This window comes from Corythoichthys intestinalis, chromosome 7, assembly GCF_030265065.1.
Source record: "Corythoichthys intestinalis isolate RoL2023-P3 chromosome 7, ASM3026506v1, whole genome shotgun sequence".
Lineage (NCBI taxonomy): Eukaryota > Metazoa > Chordata > Actinopteri > Syngnathiformes > Syngnathidae > Corythoichthys > Corythoichthys intestinalis.
The window spans coordinates 5,519,562-5,542,411 of NC_080401.1; the positions used below are offsets into that span (position 1 = coordinate 5,519,562).

At 36.6% G+C, this 22,850-nt stretch overlaps 1 protein-coding gene and 1 long non-coding RNA gene across 2 annotated transcripts in view; one reads left to right on the forward strand and one right to left on the reverse strand.

Annotated features, from left to right (window-relative positions):
• Positions 1-22,850, forward strand: part of gmds (GDP-mannose 4,6-dehydratase) — a 266,812-nt gene that overhangs the window by 159,170 nt on the left and 84,792 nt on the right. The window contains exons 8-9 of the mRNA XM_057840440.1: positions 5,824-5,942; positions 6,261-6,357. Of these exons, the coding sequence (XP_057696423.1) occupies positions 5,824-5,942; positions 6,261-6,357 (216 nt within the window). The remainder of the gene's footprint in view (positions 1-5,823; positions 5,943-6,260; positions 6,358-22,850) is intronic.
• On the reverse strand, positions 8,278-11,523 carry LOC130918607 (uncharacterized). The gene is made up of 3 exons (XR_009063791.1): positions 11,349-11,523; positions 9,739-9,847; positions 8,278-8,562 (listed from the first exon to the last, which is right to left on the reverse strand). It is a non-coding gene; the product is annotated as an uncharacterized LOC130918607 (long non-coding RNA).

Below are 22,850 nucleotides of genomic sequence, written 5' to 3' on the forward strand. Positions count from 1 at the left end.
TAATGCATTAACATGACGAGTAGACGGACAACATGGCGCGGGGGCGTGGCTGTGATGTCACGTGAGTAGGGTCTATAGGCTGTATATAGTCGAATCGTCTCAAAATGATTCTAATTCACATAATAATGTTAAGATTTTTTTAATGCTGTCACAGGCACTTTAAGGCCTGACATTTGACTTCTCAAGTCTACACAAATAAGAATATAGAAATAATATACTTTATATAGAATAATATACAGGTCCAGGATGAACAAAGATGGTGAGAGGTTAGATGGTAGGCTCGGTGACCAATCCGCATTGAGAAATCATACAAGCCTCAGTGATTTTAAGTATGCAATACCTCCCTGAATAGTCGCAATGTTTTTATGTCTTAATTTATTTTCTCTCTACTGCCAGAAGCTTGCGTTTACAAACTTAACTTAGATATACGTACATACTGTACCACATTATGAAAAAAATACCTTGCTTCATAATGTGTGCTTTATTTGCCAGCATATTAAGCTAAGATATGTGTAAAATGTTTTGACTAAACTGGTTTTGTCATTTTGTACTGGAGCAAATATTTTGGTGATTACAGGGTGTACTTTAATCTGTTCTCCATTTTAGCCGTCTGGTAAAATAATGTAGACTGATGGAGATGAGGTGAAGAATAGCAAAGGTTGGTTGACGGAGTATTATATGCTAGTTTACATCTGCCATTGCCAAATACTGGCAATTTAAGGAGAAGACAAGATGAGTTGGAGATAGCATTCATGCTGGGTCTAGTGTTGGGGGGCTGGGGTGTGACTGCCGATTGTCATGCAGCGCATTGCAGGCTAGCTATGGGCACACAGCCATGGCGCCACACATGCTTGAGACCATCGGAACCAAACAAATTATTTTGCGTCTCATCAGACCAAAGGACATGCTTCCAGTGATCCATGTGCTTTGATGACATGTCTTCAGCAAACTGTTTGTGGGCTTTCTTTTGTACCATCTTCAGAAGAGGCTTCCTCCTGGGGTGACAGCCATGCACACCAATTTGATGTAGAGTGCAGCGTATGGTCTGAGCACTAACAGGCTGACCCCCCACCTCTTCAATCTCTGCAGCAATGCTGACAGCACTCCTGTAACAAGTCACATGACATTTTGGAGGGAAGATAACAAGCAGTACTCAATTTGGACATTTAGGGATGTACATAGTTTCTAAGGGGTGTACTCACTTTTGTCGCAAGGGGTTTAGATATTAATGGCTATATTTTGAGTTATTTTGAGGGGGAAAAATGAACTCTATTATATAAACTACACACAGACTGCACACTACCTTTCATTGTGTCCTTTTGTCAGTGTTGTCCCATGAAAACTTTTGTGATACACTGTAATATATAAACGTTTTTTTTTAAGGAGGGGAAAATGTGTCTTAAGTCCTGTTTTGTGAGTTCAGATTGCCCTCAGGCTGTGCCGCGCGAGCCGCTTTGTACAATAACTCTTGATTAATGCCAGACAGAAGACTGGAAAGTTTTATCAGTACAACTGGGACAGGTAGTGCAACTTGCGATAGCTTTTAATAAGATCATAGGTTTTTCATAGATTTTCCTACTATTACTATGCTTGGTGGAAAACAGCGGATGCCTCTATGATGGTGAAAAAGGAACATATCATATGCAAGCACGAATAGTGTCATGCAGTACAGGTGTGACCAAATGTCCTGAAGACAAGTCATTGGACAATGTCATAGGTGGGAGTTCTTGGACCTCACGATGAGGATGGATGGAGAGTGAAGTCCACGTACAATCCTTTTCACACACCTTTTGTAGAATGTTGTCCATTGCAGAGCGGCCTCCTGCATTTGATGTAGCATTTACAGTATATTACTAAGGCTCCACGCTTACGTTTTGCATTGGTTGCACTTTTTTATTAGATGCACCAGCACAAAATGTAGATGCACCCACATTTTTTTATTGGATTACCTTTAACACCATACTTCTAACCACTCTCCATAACATTCATATAATTCCTTCATTCATTCATCTTCTGAACTGCTTATCCTCACTAGGGTCGAAGGCAGAAGGCAGGGTACAGCCTGAACAGGTTGCCAGCCAGTTGCAGGGCAAATGTAGACACACAACCAGTCACGCACACACTCACACCTACAGAAAATGTGGAGTGTTCAACCAGCATACCATGCACGTTTTTTTGTGGATATGGGAGGAACCCAGAGAACATGCAAACTCCACACAGGAAGGTTGGAGCCGAAATTGCACCCACAATCCTATAACTGTAAGGTGGACGTGCTAACGACTGTCCCACCTTCATAATGTGAACTATTTTTAAAGAAAAATAAAGTAGAAAAATTCTTGTCGTTATTAAATGCTTCACTGAATGAGTCCACTCAAATCCACTCACACTTTGACGCTGCCGAAAACAGCGTTTTGTTCACTGTTAATGTTAAAGCGGAAGTCCTGGATTGTTGACATTAGGCTTAATCTTCGAGTTAGCAGGGGTTTAGTTAGTTGGTGGAGTTGATTTCAACCAATTCTGTTTCGTTTGCAAGTTATTTGTTAGTTTCAGGGCTCTGGAGTGACTGAGCTAGCGCGAGTCAATGGCACCATTATATCATGCCAATAAAAACAACATATGCACACATGAAAATCATCGATGACTAATGCAATCAAACTAACAAGTAACTTGCAAACGAAACACAATTTGTTGAAATCAACTCAACCAACTAACTAAACCACTGCTACTAACTTGAAGACTAAACCTAATGTCAAAAATTCTGAACTTCCGCTTTAAGTACCAAACGCCAGCTGCACTGGTAACCAAGAAACACTTTGGTTGCACTGCTTAGCAGCAGGGAGGGTGAGAAGGTGTGGCACTGTTTGAGCATTAGACAGAAAAACATGAATATATTTTTTAAATTAAAAACCCGATCCTTTTTACCCGATTCGGATCCTCTGAAAAATGGCGCGATCGGCCCAATTCCCGATTACATGATCCGATCGGGGACTACCCTAATTTATATAATGCCGTTTAATCCAGGCTTGCTGTGTTTAAAAAGGATCCAGGATCTGCACATTTGCTGCTTAATGAAGTAAAATAAAGGTTAACGTGTTAAAAAAAAAGAAACAATTGCACGTCCTGCGACGTGACTATTGCACATGCGCATATTGCGATAGTGATGTTCGATCGATATATTTTGCAGGCCTACTCTTAAGGCAGACCAGCTCCAATTCATCTTTTTCTTTTTTTTCTTCTTACCGGTAACACTTTACAATAACGGTCCCTTAATTAACATAAGTTAATGCATTTTTAAACGGTAACTAATGTTTAAGTAACATTACAATAATTTATATAATCCGTTAACAATTTATATTTATTAACATTAGTTAATGCATTTGTTAATGCATAACCAGACAGTGACTAATAGTTTGGTAAAATAAAAAATATATATATAATACATCAGTTAACATTAATTCACATAAAGATTAGTGCAGTAATTCACAGTTATTAATGTATACTTGTATGAGTAAATGAATATGTTATTTCAAATTGAGGAACATTGCCCTGCGAGTCCTTGGGTGTTGCAAACCTAACTTTAAGTATGGTATTACTTGGGGGGGTCATGCTTCCAGTAATCCATGTGCTTTGATGACATGTCTTCAGCAAACTGTTTACGGGCTTTCTTTTGTACCATCTTCAGAAGAGGCTTCCTCCTGGGGTGACAGCCATGTACACCAATTTGATGTAGAGTACGCCGTATGGTCTGAGCACTAACAGGCTGACCCCCCGCCTCTTCAATCTCTCCAGCAGTGCTGAGAGCACTCCTGTAACGAGTCACATGACATTTAGGAGGGAAAATGACAAGCAGTACTCACTTTGAACATTTAGGGATCTATGTAGTTCCCATGCGGTCTACTCACTTTTGTTGCCAGGAGTTTAGATATCAATGGCTATATTTTGAGGGGAAAATAAATGAACTCTATTATATAAGCTGCACGCAAACTACTTTTCATTGTGTCAAAGTGTATTTTTGTCAGTGGTTTCCCATCAAAAGATCTACCAGTACTTAAATATCCGCAGAAATGCGAGGTGTGCACTCACTTTTGTGATACACTGTATTTAACGTTAACGTGCCTCATAAGTATTACTTAACCATAGTTAACTATAACTAAATACAGTTTGGACCCTTATTGTAAAGTGTAGCACGTGTGTCCCTGAACTAAGAAATTATCAATGCTTCAGTTAAGCCCCCCTTAACCTTTATTAACCATTACTGAATGCTTTTTTGGACCCTTATAGTAAAGTGTAGCACACGTGTTAAGTAAGAAATTATAAATGCTGAAGTTCCTCCCCTTAGCAATAATTATATATTACTGGATGCCCTTATTGTAAAGTGTAACACATGTAACCCTTCGAATGCAGATAATATGAACCATGAATAGTTCAAAACTTCAAATGAATGAAATTGAAGCAAACACAACATTTGGACTATTCATGGTTCATCTTATCTGCACCTCAAGGGTTACATGTGTTACACAATAAGGGTCCAAAAAGCATTCAGCAATGGTTGATAAAGGTCAAGGGGGGGAACTTAAGCATTTATAATTTCTAAGTTAAGGGACAAATGTGCTACACTTTACAATAAGGGTCCAAAAAGAATTCAGTAATGGTTGATAAAGGTCAAGGTGGGGAACTTAAGCATTTATAGTTTCTAAGTTAAGGGACACACGTGCTACACTTTACAATAAGGGTCCAAAAAGTATTCAGTAATGGTTAATTAAGGTTAAGTAATACTTATGAGGTACATTAACGTGATATAATACCATACTTTTAGTTAGGTTTGCAACACCCAAAGACTCATAGAGCAATGTTTCTCATTTTAAAATACCATATTCATTTACTAGTACCAGTATACACTAATAACTATGTATTAAGGCAGTAATATATATGTGAATTAATGTTAAGTCATATATATATTTTTTTTAATTTTACCAAACCATTAGCTACTGTCTGGTTATACATTAACTAATGTTAATTATTATATTTATAAATATTAGATAAGGGATTATATGAATTGTTGTAATGTTACTTAAACATTAGTTATTGTCTAAAAATGCATTCACTAATGTTAATTAAGGGATCCTTATTGTAAAGTGTTACCTTTTTATCTGTGCTGTTCATCTCCTTGACATGGAGAATGGATATCTGAGTGTCCGATTGGTCTGATCAGCTTTAATGTATCACATGGGAGTATGACATACTCCCATTGCGATCTTTTAACGTGACCCGTTTATTAGTAGAAATAAGCGAATAGGAAGGGGCTCCAATTCATCTTGAATACTATTTAACGATATGGAATAATGTTATTGCTTGTTTAAAATACTGTAGTATTGTTGGGTTCAGGAACTAAGACTCTACAGTACACAGATTTGCTCAGTTAAATACAGGACACTCCATTTACCAGTTGCAATCATTGATGAAGAGGAGACAGTACGTTGGCCTTTCACATATTGTCAGATTTATGGGGTTATTTTTGGATGTTGGACCATGTCGCTAGTGTGAAAATGGGTTTGTGCAAGTGCATTAATGGCCATGTGTGTTTTCATATGTGCCAGCAGAGCAGTGGGCCTGTGGGATAGCTCTGTCCTTCTTTCCCACACTATGTGTCCCATGAGCTTTCATGGTGACGTCAGTACAGAGGTACGGGCAAGTGCCCCGTTTTGAGGTCACGAGTTAACTTCCTGTCTGTCAGAAGAAAGATCTCTTTTGACATTGAACCTCTGTCTTTCTTTCTCTCTAATACTCTTTCTCTCTCTCTCTCTCTCTGTCATGTGCTCTCAGGCTATGTGGTTGATGCTGCAACAGGAGGAGCCAGATGATTTCGTCATATCAACAGGCGAGGTGCACAGTGTGAGGGAGTTTGTGGAAAAAGCCTTTAACCATATCGGGAAGACCATCGTGTAAGCACACACTCATCACACTCACTGAAATTAATTTTCCTTTTAATAATCCATTTCTTTTTCATTTTTAATTTAAAGAACATAGAGATTTTATTATACTAAATTATTGTCTTATGGTTCATTACTTGAAAAAGGGCCTGTTAAAATATTCAGAGACCTAAAACCTCTTAAATTTGGTTAACTGTCAATGACCAGATAACATGTTTTGTCTACCCAATGTTTGAAAGAAACACACTTTATGAAATAATGGAGCATAACAAACCATTCAAAGGCTGTGAGAAAACATTTTACCATGTATAGGCCTATATGTATTTCCAGTTGGAATGGGAAGGATGAGCAAGAAGTAGGCTGTTGCCAAAAGACAGGAGTTGTGCATGTGAAGGTGGATCCAAAGTTCTTCCGTCCAACAGAAGTGGTAAGTTTTTACACATTTCACATTGATGTTTTGTTGGTACATTTGCTGACGAGTAGATGATTACTCAATGCTAATTTGCCGGTTGATGTACAAAATATTTGAAAAGATGTGAAAGATTATTTATGAAGTTCTTATGAAAAGTGGTCTCTTCATCACAAAGCAACTGACTGTTGAAGTGGTTCTTACTTTGTGTGTGGGATATACAGTACAGGTGCATCTCTAAAATTAGAACATTGTAAAAACTAACTTTCTATTTTATGTACTACGGTGTACATAGATTCATCATACATAGTAAAACATTTCACGCTTTCATTGTCATTTGAATGATTTTGGCTACAGTTGTGGAAAACATTCAATTGAGTAGCTCAGAAAATGAAATATCACTAATTGAATAATGACTAATTGAAAAAATGCTTTAAACAACTAGACCAGGGGTCAACAACCATTAACACTCAAAGAGCCGTTTTGACCCATTTTCCATGTAAAAGACAACACAGGGAGCCTTACACACATTTTGCCATCTAAAAGGAAGGTATTAGCCAAGGGGTCGGGAACCTTTTTGACTGAGAACCCAAAAATCTCACATATACTGTATGTAAATATTTCACGAGAACCGTACAGTTGTGTATATAAATATGTATACTGTGGTGCTTATGAGATTTACCAAAAGGATTTAGCTTAGCTTTAGTGAGGGAACAGGTCAGGCTCAATTTATACACACTTTTATGCACCGAACACTCACACAGGTCATGAATTCACCAGCTATGTAAAGTAATGGTGCCACTCAAAGGGTAGAAGATAGTGAGTCTGACTTGTTCTGCTTTATTTAGAGAAGCCAAATTCCTTTGTTGTCGTAAGCACCATAACATGTTTTAATAAAATACCTGTGTTTTATTTTTAAAACTGAGCTGCATAGCAGGGATCAAAGAGGCACATGTGGCTCCAGAGCTGCAGGTTGCTGACCTCTGACCTAGGCTACTAAAAAGTGTTTTCACTCTTAATGATTCATTCATTAATTGGCCCCCCTTTTACATGAATCTCTGCATCAATGTACTGTGGAATGGAGGTGATCAACATGTACTACTACTACGTCTGGGTCACTTCTATTTTTGCCGGATACTACAAGCAAATGCGACAATTCAGCGCTGCACGAGCAGCAGCGGAAGTTCTATCTGGCTACAGAGTAAAATATTTGGCTGATTCTCAGAATAAAGTTGAAAGGTATTGAACTGTTCTTTCTGTGGTAATGGGGCTACCCAGAGGAAAATTTTATTGCTCAAAGCTTGCTCTTCTATAGCTCGGGAGATAAATTTGAGATTCTCATCTTTGCCTCATTGCAGTTTCTATTTTGTCTTAACTGTTTCTCAGATGTTGCTCCTAAAATTCACTAGGAGAAATAGGTGAGACAATAAATTAGAGGGAATCATACTTGAGACTTAAGGGAGATACCTTGCTAATCTCAATTCAGTGTTTTTAATGGCTCCTTTTTCTCCTTTGAAAAAGAAAATGAGCATTATTGGAGCTACTATGGAGAAATATACGAGTCTCACTCTCACTCTCATGCGTGCGCGTCTGCACGTACGCACACATGGGACACTTAAATCATGTGACCCTCTCCTCCCACCTGACTGGATTCACCATTCTAAACACAGATCATCCACTTCATAACATCTTGATGGACCAAAGAAACAATGGTGGACACTACTCTCTCGTCATTGCAGGACAGAGGGATACTGAAGATACACCCAAAGCCATCAGACTTTATCATTCTCGAGCAAATGGCTTTAGTGAAATCCAACACAGTCATTGTACTTGAAAATTGAGTACTGCTGAGAATTTTTGTCAAAGAATGTGGGCGGGCAAGTGGTGCGGACCCAAACGCAGGCAAATGGAGGCAAGGCAAACAGGCGGGCAAACATTTTTTAATTATCACCAACAAAAAACAAAGTGCAAACAATTTACAACATTTCAAATAGCAATAATAACATCAACAGCCATAATATTAACAACAAAGTTCAACACAGTTTTTAGACAGCAAACAAAAATTAAGTCTCTAAGCCCAGCAGTATTAGGGCTTTGAACACTGCAACAAATGTCTTTAAGTACATCTAGAATTTATGTTGTACCCCTCATGCGACATTTGTTGATCAAGGCTTTTTTCGACTGGTGTCCAATCATCCAGCGTACTGCAGCGCATGGTGTAAGCTGCCAGTATAAAAGAAAGCACAAATTACAAATTGAACTAGAAACTGTAATTTCTGGAGAAATTACTATGGGGCTTTGCTGTGTGGAGATACAGATCTTAGCCCTGCCCAGATTGGTTTGGGGACATTTCGGGGTTGGAAATGAATGGGAAATTTGGACGTCCATGACCGTCAATGGCTTCGACTTACATATGCGTCAATGAAGTCAAAGTACACTGACGTCAATAGAATCTACATACATGGCTGTCAATGGCATGGACGTACATAGCCCTCATCGGCAATTGTGTACTTGTGTGTCAATGCAATGTGAATGACAATGGAAATGAATGGGAAATTTGAACGGCCATGGCCGTCAGTGGAATCCAGGTACATTGGAATCAATAGATTCGACATACATGGCCGTCAACGGCATCAATGCGATGTAAATTACATTACAAGTGAATTAAAAAATTAGGACGTGGCATCCCATTAAAAATGAATGGAAAGTTTTTGGCAAATTTCATCATCCCAGAATTTATGATGCCCCAATGATGTCTTTTTTTTTTTTTGTGAAAAATCAGCGTGCACATGCGAACGGAAAATTTTTCGAGGCCGGTTGAAAAATTCATTTGCAAATCAAACATATATATATCAAATGCATTTCATTGTATTTTTTACTTTTTCTCATTTCAAATAATGGGCAGCTAAAACAGTTCAGAAAATTGTCAAAACATTTTAAAGAATAAAGTCTAAAATTGCAATCAAGTAGTAATAGAGTTTCTGCAGGTCGCAACAATTAAAAAGCTTTTTGCAAATTGACGCCTACAATGGAATTTTTTTTTTTCTTTCATTTTCTGAGTCGCTAATCCTCAATGAGATAATTTTGATTTTAAAAGAACATCTTTAAATCAATCAATCACCACCCCCCAATGTAGAGATAATTGTACGAATGGAGTTGCAAAATTCTGTCACCAAAATATACAGTTTCAAGTGATGTTACACTCCCTTTTCTAGACATTTCTTTAAAAAAAATCCTGTAAATCAATATTTGTGCCCTAAACTGCCAATATTGATAATAATCCCAGTGATCAGACACTAATAAACAAAATGGTTATTATAGTGTCCAATGCAAGTTAAAAATAACAATCACTTTAAAAATTAGATAAGCCTTGTAGTAAGATAATAACTCAATTACCACCTCGGTCATCTCTGAGTCAGGGTCTGGGTCATAAAAGCTCATCTTCTTCGGTGGGTATCTCGCTCTTTTGGGCATCTCTTTTTTATTATTTCCTGCTGGGCCATTCAATCTGTGAAATGTAATAAATTTTAATAATTTAAAAAAGTGGTTCAATGTCTTATTTGGTTTTACACTGTCATCACATCTCATAATTTGGTACAGCAACTTCTTAATATCTTTAGATACACAGATTGTGTTCATTTAACCATATTAGACCATGGAAGGACTGAAAAATATTATTTAAAATCCCCCATACCAATCATCGTAAAACAAAGAGACATTAAAGTAAAAATCCATGATGTTAAAATTTCTTTAAGAATTGCATTCTTGGACAAGTTCTTGGGCTCTTCTTTCCTGTACACTGCTCCTAAAAAAAAACCTTTTTATTGCTAATATATCGTGAAAAGATGCACCTTCTCAATTCCCTATGTCTCAAGTTTATAATGTTAATAGGGTGACCATATTTTGATTTCCCAAAAAATAGGACATGCTGCTCTGCCTCGGGGTACTTAAATGATACGCAGAATTTACTCAAAGATGCCTTATAACTACAGTTTTTAAGTATGCCTTCTCTGTATGGATAGAATATTCCGTTATACAACAAAATAATCTCCATATCCAGAGACACAAATTCAGATAGGCTTCCCAGAAGTTTTTCAACATGCAACATTTATTTTGCCAAAAATAATCTCCCTTGGCTGTTTCCAAAGAAGTCATCCTTCTCCCGTCCAATTCAGCCGATCGGTGTACTTTCGCCAGCTGTCTGGCTTCATGGCACAACTGTAACGTGTGTGTCAAACATAGAGCTCAGAGAAAACAAACCAGCGAGCGCAGGGGTCGAGAGATTGAGGGAGAGCGGGAGGGGGGCATTGAGCAGATAATTAACCATGAAAAACCGGAGATATAATCCTTTTAATTTCAAATGAATAATTATGAGGGAACTCTTCACTATTAAAACTAGGAACTATTTTCTCCACCAGAGGGCACTCATGCTCTTTGGACGAATAATGCCTCATTTATAGATTGTTTTTCCTCATTGGAATTCAAATTTTCCCCCCCTTTGGCTTAATGTGGTTATGCAATGGGTTATTTTACAGTATCATTAAAACAACAGTTCATACAGATAATGTTGCGCTCAGGAAAAAAATACCATTGTGGGGGAAAAAAAAAAAAAAAAAAAGTTATATTATTTTGAAGTAATGCTACTCTTACATGAGTGACGTTTTTGCCTACTCCACCCACCTTTGGTCACCCCAATGTAAACTCGTTGCATGAAGCTAGAGAAAATGGGTCTCACTGCAATGAGAAGATGTTCCAATTGTACACAATTTATGTAACTCCAAGACTGTCTAGGGCCACTTTGTAGAAATAATTCCAAAGTTAATATTTTTACATGAATGTGTACTTCAGCAAATTCATGGCCTCCCAAGCTAGCTAGCTAGCTTCACTATTTGCCACTTATTACCGACCAGTCCCCCCCCCCCCCCCCAAAAAAAAAAACTATCAGAACTAGCATAAACACAAGCCATATAAATTATACCCAAATTCCGTTCGACAAAGATGTTACTTACCCTCTTTCTTTTTTGTCCTGAAACGGTTTATTCTTCCATTCCTCCTGACACCAACTAAGTTCATAAGTACGACTTGCCGTCGTTAGGTCAGCCTCCCCCTTATGAGTTAACCAATGACGAAGCAGCATTTGTGACTGATGGCGCTTTCTTCCAATGTAGACGTTAGGTCTGCATTATCTTCAGGGTTGAAAGTTCACAGTGTTTCGCGCCACATACAGCTTGACAGTACATGAAGAAAACAGCGCTGCAGCGCCGGTCAACGCTGAGTGGTTTCAGCTGCATTTTAAATAAGAATGAATTTACAAAAATGTTCTTTATATACGCATGACTACATAAGGCTAATAAAAATAAAAAATAAAAAATAATCTTTTTAAAAAATCGTTATAAGTTGAGTTTATATGGCTTTATTAATGTACAATACATTTTCAGTTCTTGGAGTTTTTAAAGCCTTGTTTTCATTTTAATTTAAGCTAACTGAAATGTTTACATCTTCATTAATTCAATATCATATTTCGTTTTTATGAAATTTAATGACCTTATAATACCATCATAATAACAATTTTAGAAGGGTAACATTATTACACGTCAGTAAGAGTTTTCCTTTGTGCATTTTGTACCTACCGGTTTGTAAATGTACCACCGTGATCGTTTTCATTATGATTATTGATTTTTTTTCTAACTATATGTTAATCAATTTCTCTTTATATATAATAAGTATCTCTTCATACTTTATAATTATTCAATTACTATAACCCTTTTCATTCTGAATAAATTGCATACCATATTTTGTGCACTTCTATACGTAAAATCATATTTATGAACTATCTATGCCTTTATATCCCGTCATCCCCAACTTAATTGACCCTGCAGCTCCATTTCTAACACCCGTAAAGCATGAATATTGCTCCTCTATAGAGGATACAGATAAGTTTGATTGTACGGTTCATTTTCAGAAGATGGGACTATTGCAGCTGTATATTTACAGGTCTTGATTTTTTTTTTTTTTTTTTTAATCAGTCAGGACGCTGCAGCTAGTACAGAATGCTGCTGCCAGAGTCCTTACATATACAGTACAAGGAAACTGGACATCATTACACCAGTTTTGGAAATCATTACACTGTCTTCCAGTGAGTCAAAGGATAGGCTAGAAATTGATACTGCTCGTCTATAAAACACTTTCATGGCCTTGGACCAAAAGAATCATAGAGACCCCTAAGGTCATCTGGAACCGATCTGTTGTATGTTCCAAGAACAAGAACCAAGCAGGGTGAGGTAGCATTTAGTATTATGCTCCTCACCTCTGAAACAAGTTACCTGAAGGTCTGAAGTGTGCTCAAACTGTTAGCTCCTTTTAAATCAGGACTAAAAACGCTTTTGTTTATCACAGCATATCCATAACGGTCTATATATTTTAACCTTCAAGCAATTTGCTTTTTATTCATTTTAAGTATAATTTTATTGCCTGTTTCAATTCTTTTCTTTTTTAATTTCATTTAGATTCTCACCAATAATATACTGTACATTGTACTTACAACAGTGAATGACGATAGTCCATTTCTCGATACATTACTTTTTTTTAAGAGAAACAACAACAACAAAGAAATTAAATAAATAATAAATAAATTAAAAAAAGTACATAAATAAACAACATACAGCAACTTAAAACATTTGGGAGCAGATCTGATATTGTTTTCTTACCCCCCAAAAAGTAAGTAGGTACTTTCTCTGTTGAGCATCAATTGAAATCCATTCTAATTGGTTTCACGTTTGTCCATTTGGACCATATCAAATAAAATGTATCAATCTCTAATTTAAGTTAAAATGACAGCTTCTCCATGATGTAAATTTCATGTACAATATCTATCCATTCCTCAACAGTTGGTGATTTTTTTTTAAGCAGTTTCCTAGAAATAGATTTCTTAGAGGCTGCTAATAGAATATTCAACAGTTTTTTTTATCATTGACTTTTCATTGTTTTTGTTATAACTTTCTTTTGAACTAATGTTTTTAATTTAAAGAAAATCATTTTATCTCTGATCGTGGTTATTCATGTGATGTAAAGCACTTTGAATTGCTTTGTGTTGAATTATGCTATACAAATAAATTTGCATTGCCTGAGAATTCAACGAGTGCTTGTGGAGAGCTCTTCATTTGCTCTGTCTGAGTTCAGTATGAGATGCATGAACGGAAGCTGTGATAAGAGTAGACTGAGTTCATCGAGAGATCTCTCTGATTTCTCTGCCTGAGATCACAAATAGACACAAAAGTTGAGAAACTCTGAGAATTATATGAGAGCTCGTTGAGATCTCTTCTGAAACTTAAAAGGAGACTAAATTGAGATTTAGTGCATTTTATTGCTCCAGAGAAAAAACTGAGACACAGGAGAAATAAACCTTAGTCTCAGTTTGGCGTCACACAGATCTCACAGTTGTCTAGGAGAAATAAATGAGATATTTTGGAGATCTCTTTTCAGATTTTCTTTTCCTCTGGGTACGGTTCAACTGAAAATTTAAAAGGTCATTTAAATTGGGCGGCCGTGGCGCAGTTGGTAGCTGGAGTTGTCCTTGGACCGAAGGGTCGACGAAGTGCCCTTGGGCAAGGCACTGAACCCTGATTTGCCTCCAATGGGTTGACAGCGCCTTGCATGGCAGCAGCCCCATTGGTGTGTGAATGGGTAAATGTGTGCTAATGTAAAGCGCTTTGGGCATGGTAACCATGCAGATGAATGCGCTATATAAGTACTGTCCATTTACCATTTTTAAATTCACAAATCAGTTAATATGGATGATAGAAATTTGATGTCCAAAACCATACAATTATTTATGACTACACAGGTTAGGTGAGCACCACCCAAGGACTCACAGATACATTAATGACTATTTATTAATGCACTAATGTTTATGTGAATTAATGTTAAGTAATGCATTATATATATTATATATTATAACCTAACCTTAAGTATGGTATTATTTCACGTGAACGTACCTCATACGTATTACTTAACCTTAATTAACCATTATTGAATGTTTTTTGGACCCTTATTGTAAAGTGTAGCACATGTGTCCCTTAACTAAGAAATTATCATTGCTTAAGTTAAACCCCCCTTAACCTTTATTAACCATTACTGAATGCTTTTTGGAACCTTATTGTAAAGTGTAGCACATGTATCCCTTAACTAAGAAATTATAAATGCGTAAGTTAACAAACCCTAACCATAAACCCTAACCCTATATAGGCCTATATATTTTTTTGTTTTTACCAAACCATTAGTTAGTGTCTGATTATGCGTTAACTAATGCATTGACTAATGCATTAACTAGTGTTAATTAATATATTACTAAATGTTAAATAAGGGATTGTATAAATTATTGTAATGTTACTTAAACATTAGTTATTGTCTTAAAATGCATTAACTAAATGCATTAACTCATGTTAATTAATATATTAATAAATGTTAGAAAAGGGATTACATGAATTATTGTAATGTTACTTAAACATTAGTTATTGTCTAAAAATGCATTAACTAATATTAGTTAAGGGACCCTTATTGTAAAGTGTTACCAATAATTCAATTATTTCGTTCCACAGCCCAAAGAGCTACGCCGATTCCTTCATAAATACTGCTGGTACAATTACAAATAACAATTACACATTGCAAAACAAATAAATTATAATACGAATCAGAATGATAATATACTAGTACTACTAATAATAATAATGTAACGAATCGGGTTTGAATGTAGTAGATGTATTTTGCATGCTGCTCCTGAACGCACCGTGTGACTGACGAATGTTTTTACTTTTTTCAATGTTGTTGGCATCGGCTACGGTGGACAGTAGCTGTGTTGTCTTGCACAAGTAATGAAATAAATGATTAAAAACCTGACAAAACTGGCGACTTACTTGCCATATTCCCAATAATAATAATAAAACGGAAATAAAGAAGTTTTTATTGTCACCTTAACTTATAGAGATTGACGAACGAAGTTTAGAGGCGACCGGCCATATTGTCTTACCAGGTCACTCACACGCACACCACGCACATATTTTTCTGTCATTTCCTTCTTAATTTCAATGGTAAGGGTCACCTTTTTCCTTTTATCACCACCTGCACTAACCTTCTTGGGACCCATGTTGATTTCTTTCACAAGGAAATTTACCATGCGTCCGTCTTGCGGGAAAACAACAAAATTGTCGTATTTCAAGCATGTCGTCGTGATGTGTGAGACAAATGACGAGGCAAATTTTACGTCGGATGTTGATATATGTGGCGGTACCACTGTACTATGTATAACATAGTAAATGCAGCAAAATACTCTGCCTTATCTTTTTTAACAAGTAACAAGTAGGTTTCTTCAGTATAGTGTACTTTTTTTTGTCTTTTTTTACATTCTTCCTCGTTGGTTGAACCACCTTAGTTGAGGCTGGCTATAGCCAAACTCCATGTAGCAAGAACATTATTTTAGTATTGAAGACTTAATTCCGACGTCAGCTGAAGTCTCATCTGAAATCTGGTGTTACTCATGATCAGTTTCAAGATCAAGATGAGTTTTGTTGGGGTGTATTTTCCTAGCAAAACGATCATTTGGAATCATACCACTGCTAAATTATCTAAAATTCTCAAATTATTGAATTAAATCCTAAAATATTCAAACTGTCATTGATAGTTTTGACACTATCTTAAAAAGTATAGGGGTAATTAGCTACCTCAAAATAACAAACGTGTATAATGGCTTACTGTGCATGTTTCCTGCTTTATATACCTGACCTTAGTTTGAATGTAGCATGTTTTCTTTGTAAATATCTGATTACCGGCCATTGTGTTTAGAACCATGGACTTATCAGCTTTAGCAGTTTCTGCCTAAATTATTAGGCTGCTTACTTTATCCTCTGTGGCAGGGTACACACCATCTAATAGATGGCTGTGTCATACCAATAGATGCAGTGTGAGAGGTGGGTGCCACTTTGAGGTTTAAGATAGTTTTAGTTCATGAATCGGGACTAAGTAAACATTCAATTACAAGCAGCTGTAATTGTTTGTCAGAGGAATATTTCTCTGTCGTACATTAACAACTTTCAATATACCTATGTTTGCAAAATGTGGAAAAGTCTAATGACATGATCTGGCAGATTATCCCACACTACCCAGCCCCTTCCCCAATTTGTCTCGCTATAGGTGTGAAGTGCCTATCTCTCATCACTCTGGCCCCCAGGCATATTATGGCAGCTCCTGAGGGAGAGTGTAAGGTTACCAGTTGTGTTGTTGCCGAAATTAGCTGTCAGGTACTCAGTTTAAAGCCAGGATTGCCACTCCTCAAACGGCTGGTGCATCTAGATTAGAACTGAGATTCAGTTGAGTGATGCCGGAGGATTAGCAAGGGGCCCCTGGTGACTGACTGATGTGAAGATGGAATCACCATGAGCACACCTGCGCCTTGTTCTTTGTAAATCGTTCCTTGGTTGGACAGGTCCAAAGTCTGAATCCACAATTTTAACATTAAATACATATACTATATACAATATATACAATCAATACCTTAATTTTTGGACCATAAGGCGCACCTGACTATAAGCCGCCATCCACCAAATTTGACATGAAAGCGGCATTTGTTCACAGATAGGCCGCACTGGACTATAAGCCGGAGCTGTCCTCACTGTATTATGGGATATTTACATAAAAAAAGATATTAACAGTAGGGCTGTCAAACGATTAAAATTTTTAATCGAGTTAATTACAGCTTAAAAATTAATTAATCGTAATTAATCGCAATTAATCGCAATTCAAACCATCTCTAAAATATGCCATATTTTTCTGTAAATTATTGTTGGAATGGAAAGATAAGACACACGACGGATATATACATACAACATACTGTACATAAGTACTGTATTTGTTTATTGTAACAATAAATCCACAAATGGCATTAACGTTCTTTCTGTTAAAGTGATCCAAGGATAGAAAGACTTGTAGTTCTTAAACGATAAATGTTATAGTTACAAGTTATAGTAATTTTATATTAAAACCCCTCTTCATGTTTTCGTTTTAATAAAATTTGTAAAATTTTCAATCAAAAGTAGAGTTAATATAATAATAAGAGGAATAAAAATAACAATAATAAAAATTGAGTGTCCAAAGTCTAAGTTTTACGTGTATTTTGCATAGCTATTTTGATATGGAATGCCAGTTCATTTTTCATTGTTGTTTAACTGTGTGTCAGAATAGGGCCTCATTACTATAGACTGAAGTGCTTTTCTTTTTGTGAACATTATTTTTTTGGGGAGAGATAGGAATATTATTTTTGTTGTGCTTTCACTAAACGATACTTACAGTGGGGAGAACAAGTATTTGATACACTGCCAGTGGGTTTTCCCATTGGCAGTGTATCAAATACTTGTTCTCCCCACTGTATGTTTGTTGTGAAGGAGTTGCCAATAAACGGCGCGGTCCAAAGAATGCCTGTGTCCACTCGCCTCTACTGTATAACATATATTTGTACATCTTACCCAAAATACAACAAGAGACACAATTGCCAATTGCAATTTGCATTGCATTGTGAATACAGCATAAACGTCTCACAACTACTAATTCTCCCACGTTTAGAAGAAATAACATGAGTATGGAACGGCGCTGCCCCCAAGCGGCCAGTGGCATTCTCTTCACTCTTAATGTCCATAAACGACCTCATATGATGTAATCTGTTTGAGGCAATATGCGAGATGGTCATTCACCCAAGCGCCAGCAGAGGGCGGCAAAACTCCATAACAACAAGTGAGCGTTTCAGTGTACTGTCATTTAAATCTGTCTGAGCGGGACATCTGCGTTAATTGCGTCAAATATTTTAACGTGATTAATTTAAAAAATTAATTAACGCCCGTTAACACGAAAATTTTGACAGCCCTAATTAACAGGTAACATTTTATTCGACGGCGGCATCGAATGAACCACCATGAAGCTTCAAACCAATTGGCCGAAAAGCTTCATTGCTTCAAGAAGCTTCATTTGGCCATCATTGCTCCCTTGAGGGAGACAGTCAACCTCCGCTGCCACCTGCTGTCAGCACTGTTGTCGCCTAACATGCCCCCTAGCATGCAATGCAGCGCTACAGATGTAAATAACAATCAAAATTCATGTTCTGTGGTATTTTTTTATTCTTTCACTGTTCAAAATGTTTCATTTATTGCTAGTTATGCAAAATGTTTCATTTATTGCTAGTTATGGTGTTTGATAACACTTTGACAGTGACGCCATAAGACCATTATAATTAGGACATGACACTGCCATGAGCATTAATGAATGCTAATGACGCATGTCATTTTATGTCACCCGTCAAAATATCAAAATTTTGAATGGATGTAAAAGATACGAGCAGGATATAAATGGAGTTAGTGACATAATTTACCGGCTGACACTTAATGACCTCTGTCATTAGCATTCCTTAATGCCCATGATAATGTCATGTCATAATTAGGACGGTTTAATGATAGTCTTATGACGCCGCTGTCAAATAAAGTGGTACCTATCAACTAGGGCTAAACGATATTGGAAAAAACCTACATTGCGACTTTTTGGGGGTTTGCGATATATTGCGATATATATTGCAATATTAAAACTTGAAGAATTTTCACCAGATAACTTGAATAGCTTTGTTTGGGAAGACTTTGGTTGACTCATATGACCACATTGTATTTATCTAATACAGTTTACTCCAGGCTAAGGGGATTCATATGTGAATTATGAAGATTGATGTATATAAAAGAAAATGAAGCAAAACAGAAGTTTACGTGTTAAAATAAACAAAAAATTATTGCACATCCTGCGTTAGGACTATTGCGCATGCACAAATGGTGATGGTGATGTTCAAACGATATATTGTGCATGCCTACTATTAACACAAATCAACAAACAAGCCGCACTGGTTTGAAGAGGTGGGAATCTTTGGGTACCTAACGATTCGATTACGATTCAGAGGCTCCGATTCGGTTATAAATCAATTATTGATGTCACCCAAACCCCCCCTTTTAATGTTTTATACATTAGTTCCAAAATAGTTTAAAAATCCTATTAGGCTAAACCAAACTAATATTCAAGTATGAAGTTAACAGTTAAAAACATTAAATAAAATACTCAAGTCCCCATTCTGTATCAGCAGCATTAAACTACATTCAATTAATTTAATGATGTGAATCAACCGTTAAAGTTGATAAAATTGCTCCCGTTATTCCATAATTTCCCCTCTGTCTACTTACAACATGTCAAAGTTTTAAAACTGTTTCATTATTTAAAGATAGATTCAAGTCAAGATTTTGCTGATTTAGGAGTATTTCGGATAAAAAGTTAACTAGGTTCGCTACAACAGAGCCTTCTAGAGAATTCTACTGCTTTAAGATGGCGGCAACTACTAAACGGGAAGCCTGTCGTTTAGCATCTAGTTCTTTTTATATGTTCTAACACCGCAGTCGTCTGTCATTTAGCATCTAGTTCTGCATATTTGTGATATCTACTATAGCCGTATGTGGCCGTATGTTTGTAGCAACTAGCAACTGGGTGTTGTTTGAACCTGCTGTCGGCCACAGTCAGGTATTTTTGTTTTTTTATTGAGCGGCATGAGTTGAACATGATATTTGCTCTCGGTCCGTTCCTCATTGTGTCCTGAAGACCGCGCTGACTGTGTTTTAGTTCTGCTTTACCTGGTATAATTCAATGATCGGAATTTGTATGTTTGTGAATCGTTCTCGAATCTTCCACTGCCGAATCGCAAATAATCTAAGAAGCGGAAATTTCGCATGCCTCGACTGGTCTTTAAGCCGCAGGATTCAAAATGAGGGAAAAAAGTAGCGCCTTAAAGTCTAAAAATTACGGTACATGTGCATGTGGTGTTACCACTTTACAAACAAAGTGATTTTATGCTTATTATTTCGTTAAAGATTTTTTTTGGGGGGGAGGGGGGGGGATTATTAATGAGCATCGGACTGGGCATTCCAGTTTCTTTTCACATCCCAAAAGCATGCATGGTAGGCTGATTGAACACTCCAAATTGTCCATAGCTGTGAGTTTGTGCGTGAATGGTTGTTTGCCTCCATCTGCCCTGCAACTGGCTGGCAACCAGATCAGGGAGTACCCTGCCTCCTGCCCGTTGTTAGTTGGGATAGGCTCCAGCACCCCAGCGACCCTTGTAAGGATAGGCGGTTCAGAAAACGAATGAATATTTAAGGGCTTGTGGTAGCTGGTTTGGATTATTTAGTGGGTTGCAACTCACCCATCCATAAATAAACATATAAATTACACATGTGAAAGCAAATATTTACAACATACGTGGAGGAATTGCGACTGAACCAAAGTGAGGTTTATGTTGTTGTTTTTTTAGCACATAATTGAGAGGCAAATCAACATTGATGGATGTACAGTATGTGCTTTTGTTTGACACCTGTATTTCCTCTCTGGGGTTCAATAAAGGATATCTTATCATGAAATAATAAGAAACAGGGCAACACACACAAAAGCAAAACAAACACATAGACCTTGTACCACATTGAACATGAATTTTAATAACCACACATACAGGAACAATTAAGGAATTTGTGTTGTATGAAACTCAATTTGCAGATATAGCCACAAGATGGTTCATTGACAACAGACAACAATTTTCTCTGTAGTGTTCCATTGTCTATTGTCTTTCTTTAGAGCTTTAAGAGACTGAAAAGTGTTTAACCTCTGACCTTTTCAGACAGGAAGTTTATGACACCAGGCTCACAGCTTAGCATTGTTGCAATCGACAAGTGGAAATACCTGTCATCATGTGGGTACATGCTAAAAAGAATTCAGCTGATTCAGACACTTCTTTTGTGTTTGTTGTAAAGTACAAGAAAGTGTGTGCATGTGTGCGTTTGGCGTGCGTGTGCAGGTTTGTAAAAGGTGGTTGCCTTCAGGCTATGTGCCAATATTATACTATATGTAATTCATCATTAATCTTGTCTGTATGTTTTCTGACATGAGCTAATTCATCTTCTAGCCCTTTAGGGGGAAAATGTGCAACTCGTGAAATGTGCGGGGGGTCAGTTATGCAGGTGTTCCTTATATTTTGGAGACAGCACAATCATTTGTTGTCTATGATTCTGTAGGACTACCTAGTTTACCGGATATAGAGGTATCCTGATTGAAATAACATATGCCACATGAACTATGTTTGTTCATATGTAAGGAAGAAAGTATGAACGCTAACAGATTTGTTGTTATTGTACCAATAGATCAGATTTCATCCTGACATGACTGCTTATATCATTGTTTTGGTTTGGACAAGTTGTCAGTCTCAACCTGTCAGCGTTCATGTTTCAGCCAGTATTGTAGTTCGTCCGATCCGAGTATCCTCCACTTTTGTGTCATCTTCTGTAAATGGCAAATGTTAAGTTTGTGTACAGGTGATACCTGAAAAAAATTGGATACAGGTGCTTTACATGGCCATGCTTGAATTTGGATTCTCTTCTGATTCTCAACATTTTGATGAGCTTGAGTCTGAGTGTTCAAATATACAGTGGTATGAAAAAGTATCTGAACCTTTTGAAATTTCTCACATTTCTGCATAAAATCAGCATCAAATGTGATCTGATCTTTGTCAAAATCACACAGATTTAAAAACAGTGTCTGCTTTAACTAAAACCACCCAAACATTTATAGGTTTTCATATTTTAATCAGGATAGCATGCAAACACACAGAAGGGGGGAAAATAAGTAAGTGAATCCTCTGCCTAAGGAGACTTAAAGAGCAATTGAAGACAATGTTTTAACAACATTTTAAGTCAGGTGAGTGCCCAATCACTGATGAGTGGTTTAAAGGTGCCCTGCCCACTGTCCTCCGTTAAATATACAGACTACAATCACTGTTTATTCAATTGTGTTTTTGTTTTTGCACATTTGTTAAAAAAATTATTTAAAAAAAAAACACACACAAAAATGGCCTCTATGCATTGAATTGGTGGAATTGCAAATCAATTTAGTACATATTAAGGGAAAAAAAGTTTCTGGGATAGGCTTCAGCACCCCCGTGTGCAGATAAGCGAACAGAAGATGCATGATTGAACATATTTGAGACCTCCAAAATTAATTATCAAAATCTACAATACACTCAAACTTTAACTACACTGTATCTCCTTAAAACTTGTTAAATTCTCGTTTTCAGTTCTAAATATACTAGAAATAAGAGAAATTATCTGTCAGTGCTTCAAGTAAATTTTACTCACTTAGATTTCTTGAAATAGATTTCTTGAAATAATAAAAATAGCTAACTGAAAATAACTCATTTTAAGAATAAAATAGTATATTTAATCTTTCCAAAAAATCTTTGAAATGTCAGAATTGTTCTTAATTCAAAAATAGATATTATTCAAAAATTATATTATAAATATTATTATTATTCATGATTTGAAAGCAATTTTTTCTTGATTTAGATGAAAAATTAATTAGAACAAGTCATAATATTTGCTCAAAGTAAGTGGAATAATCTGACA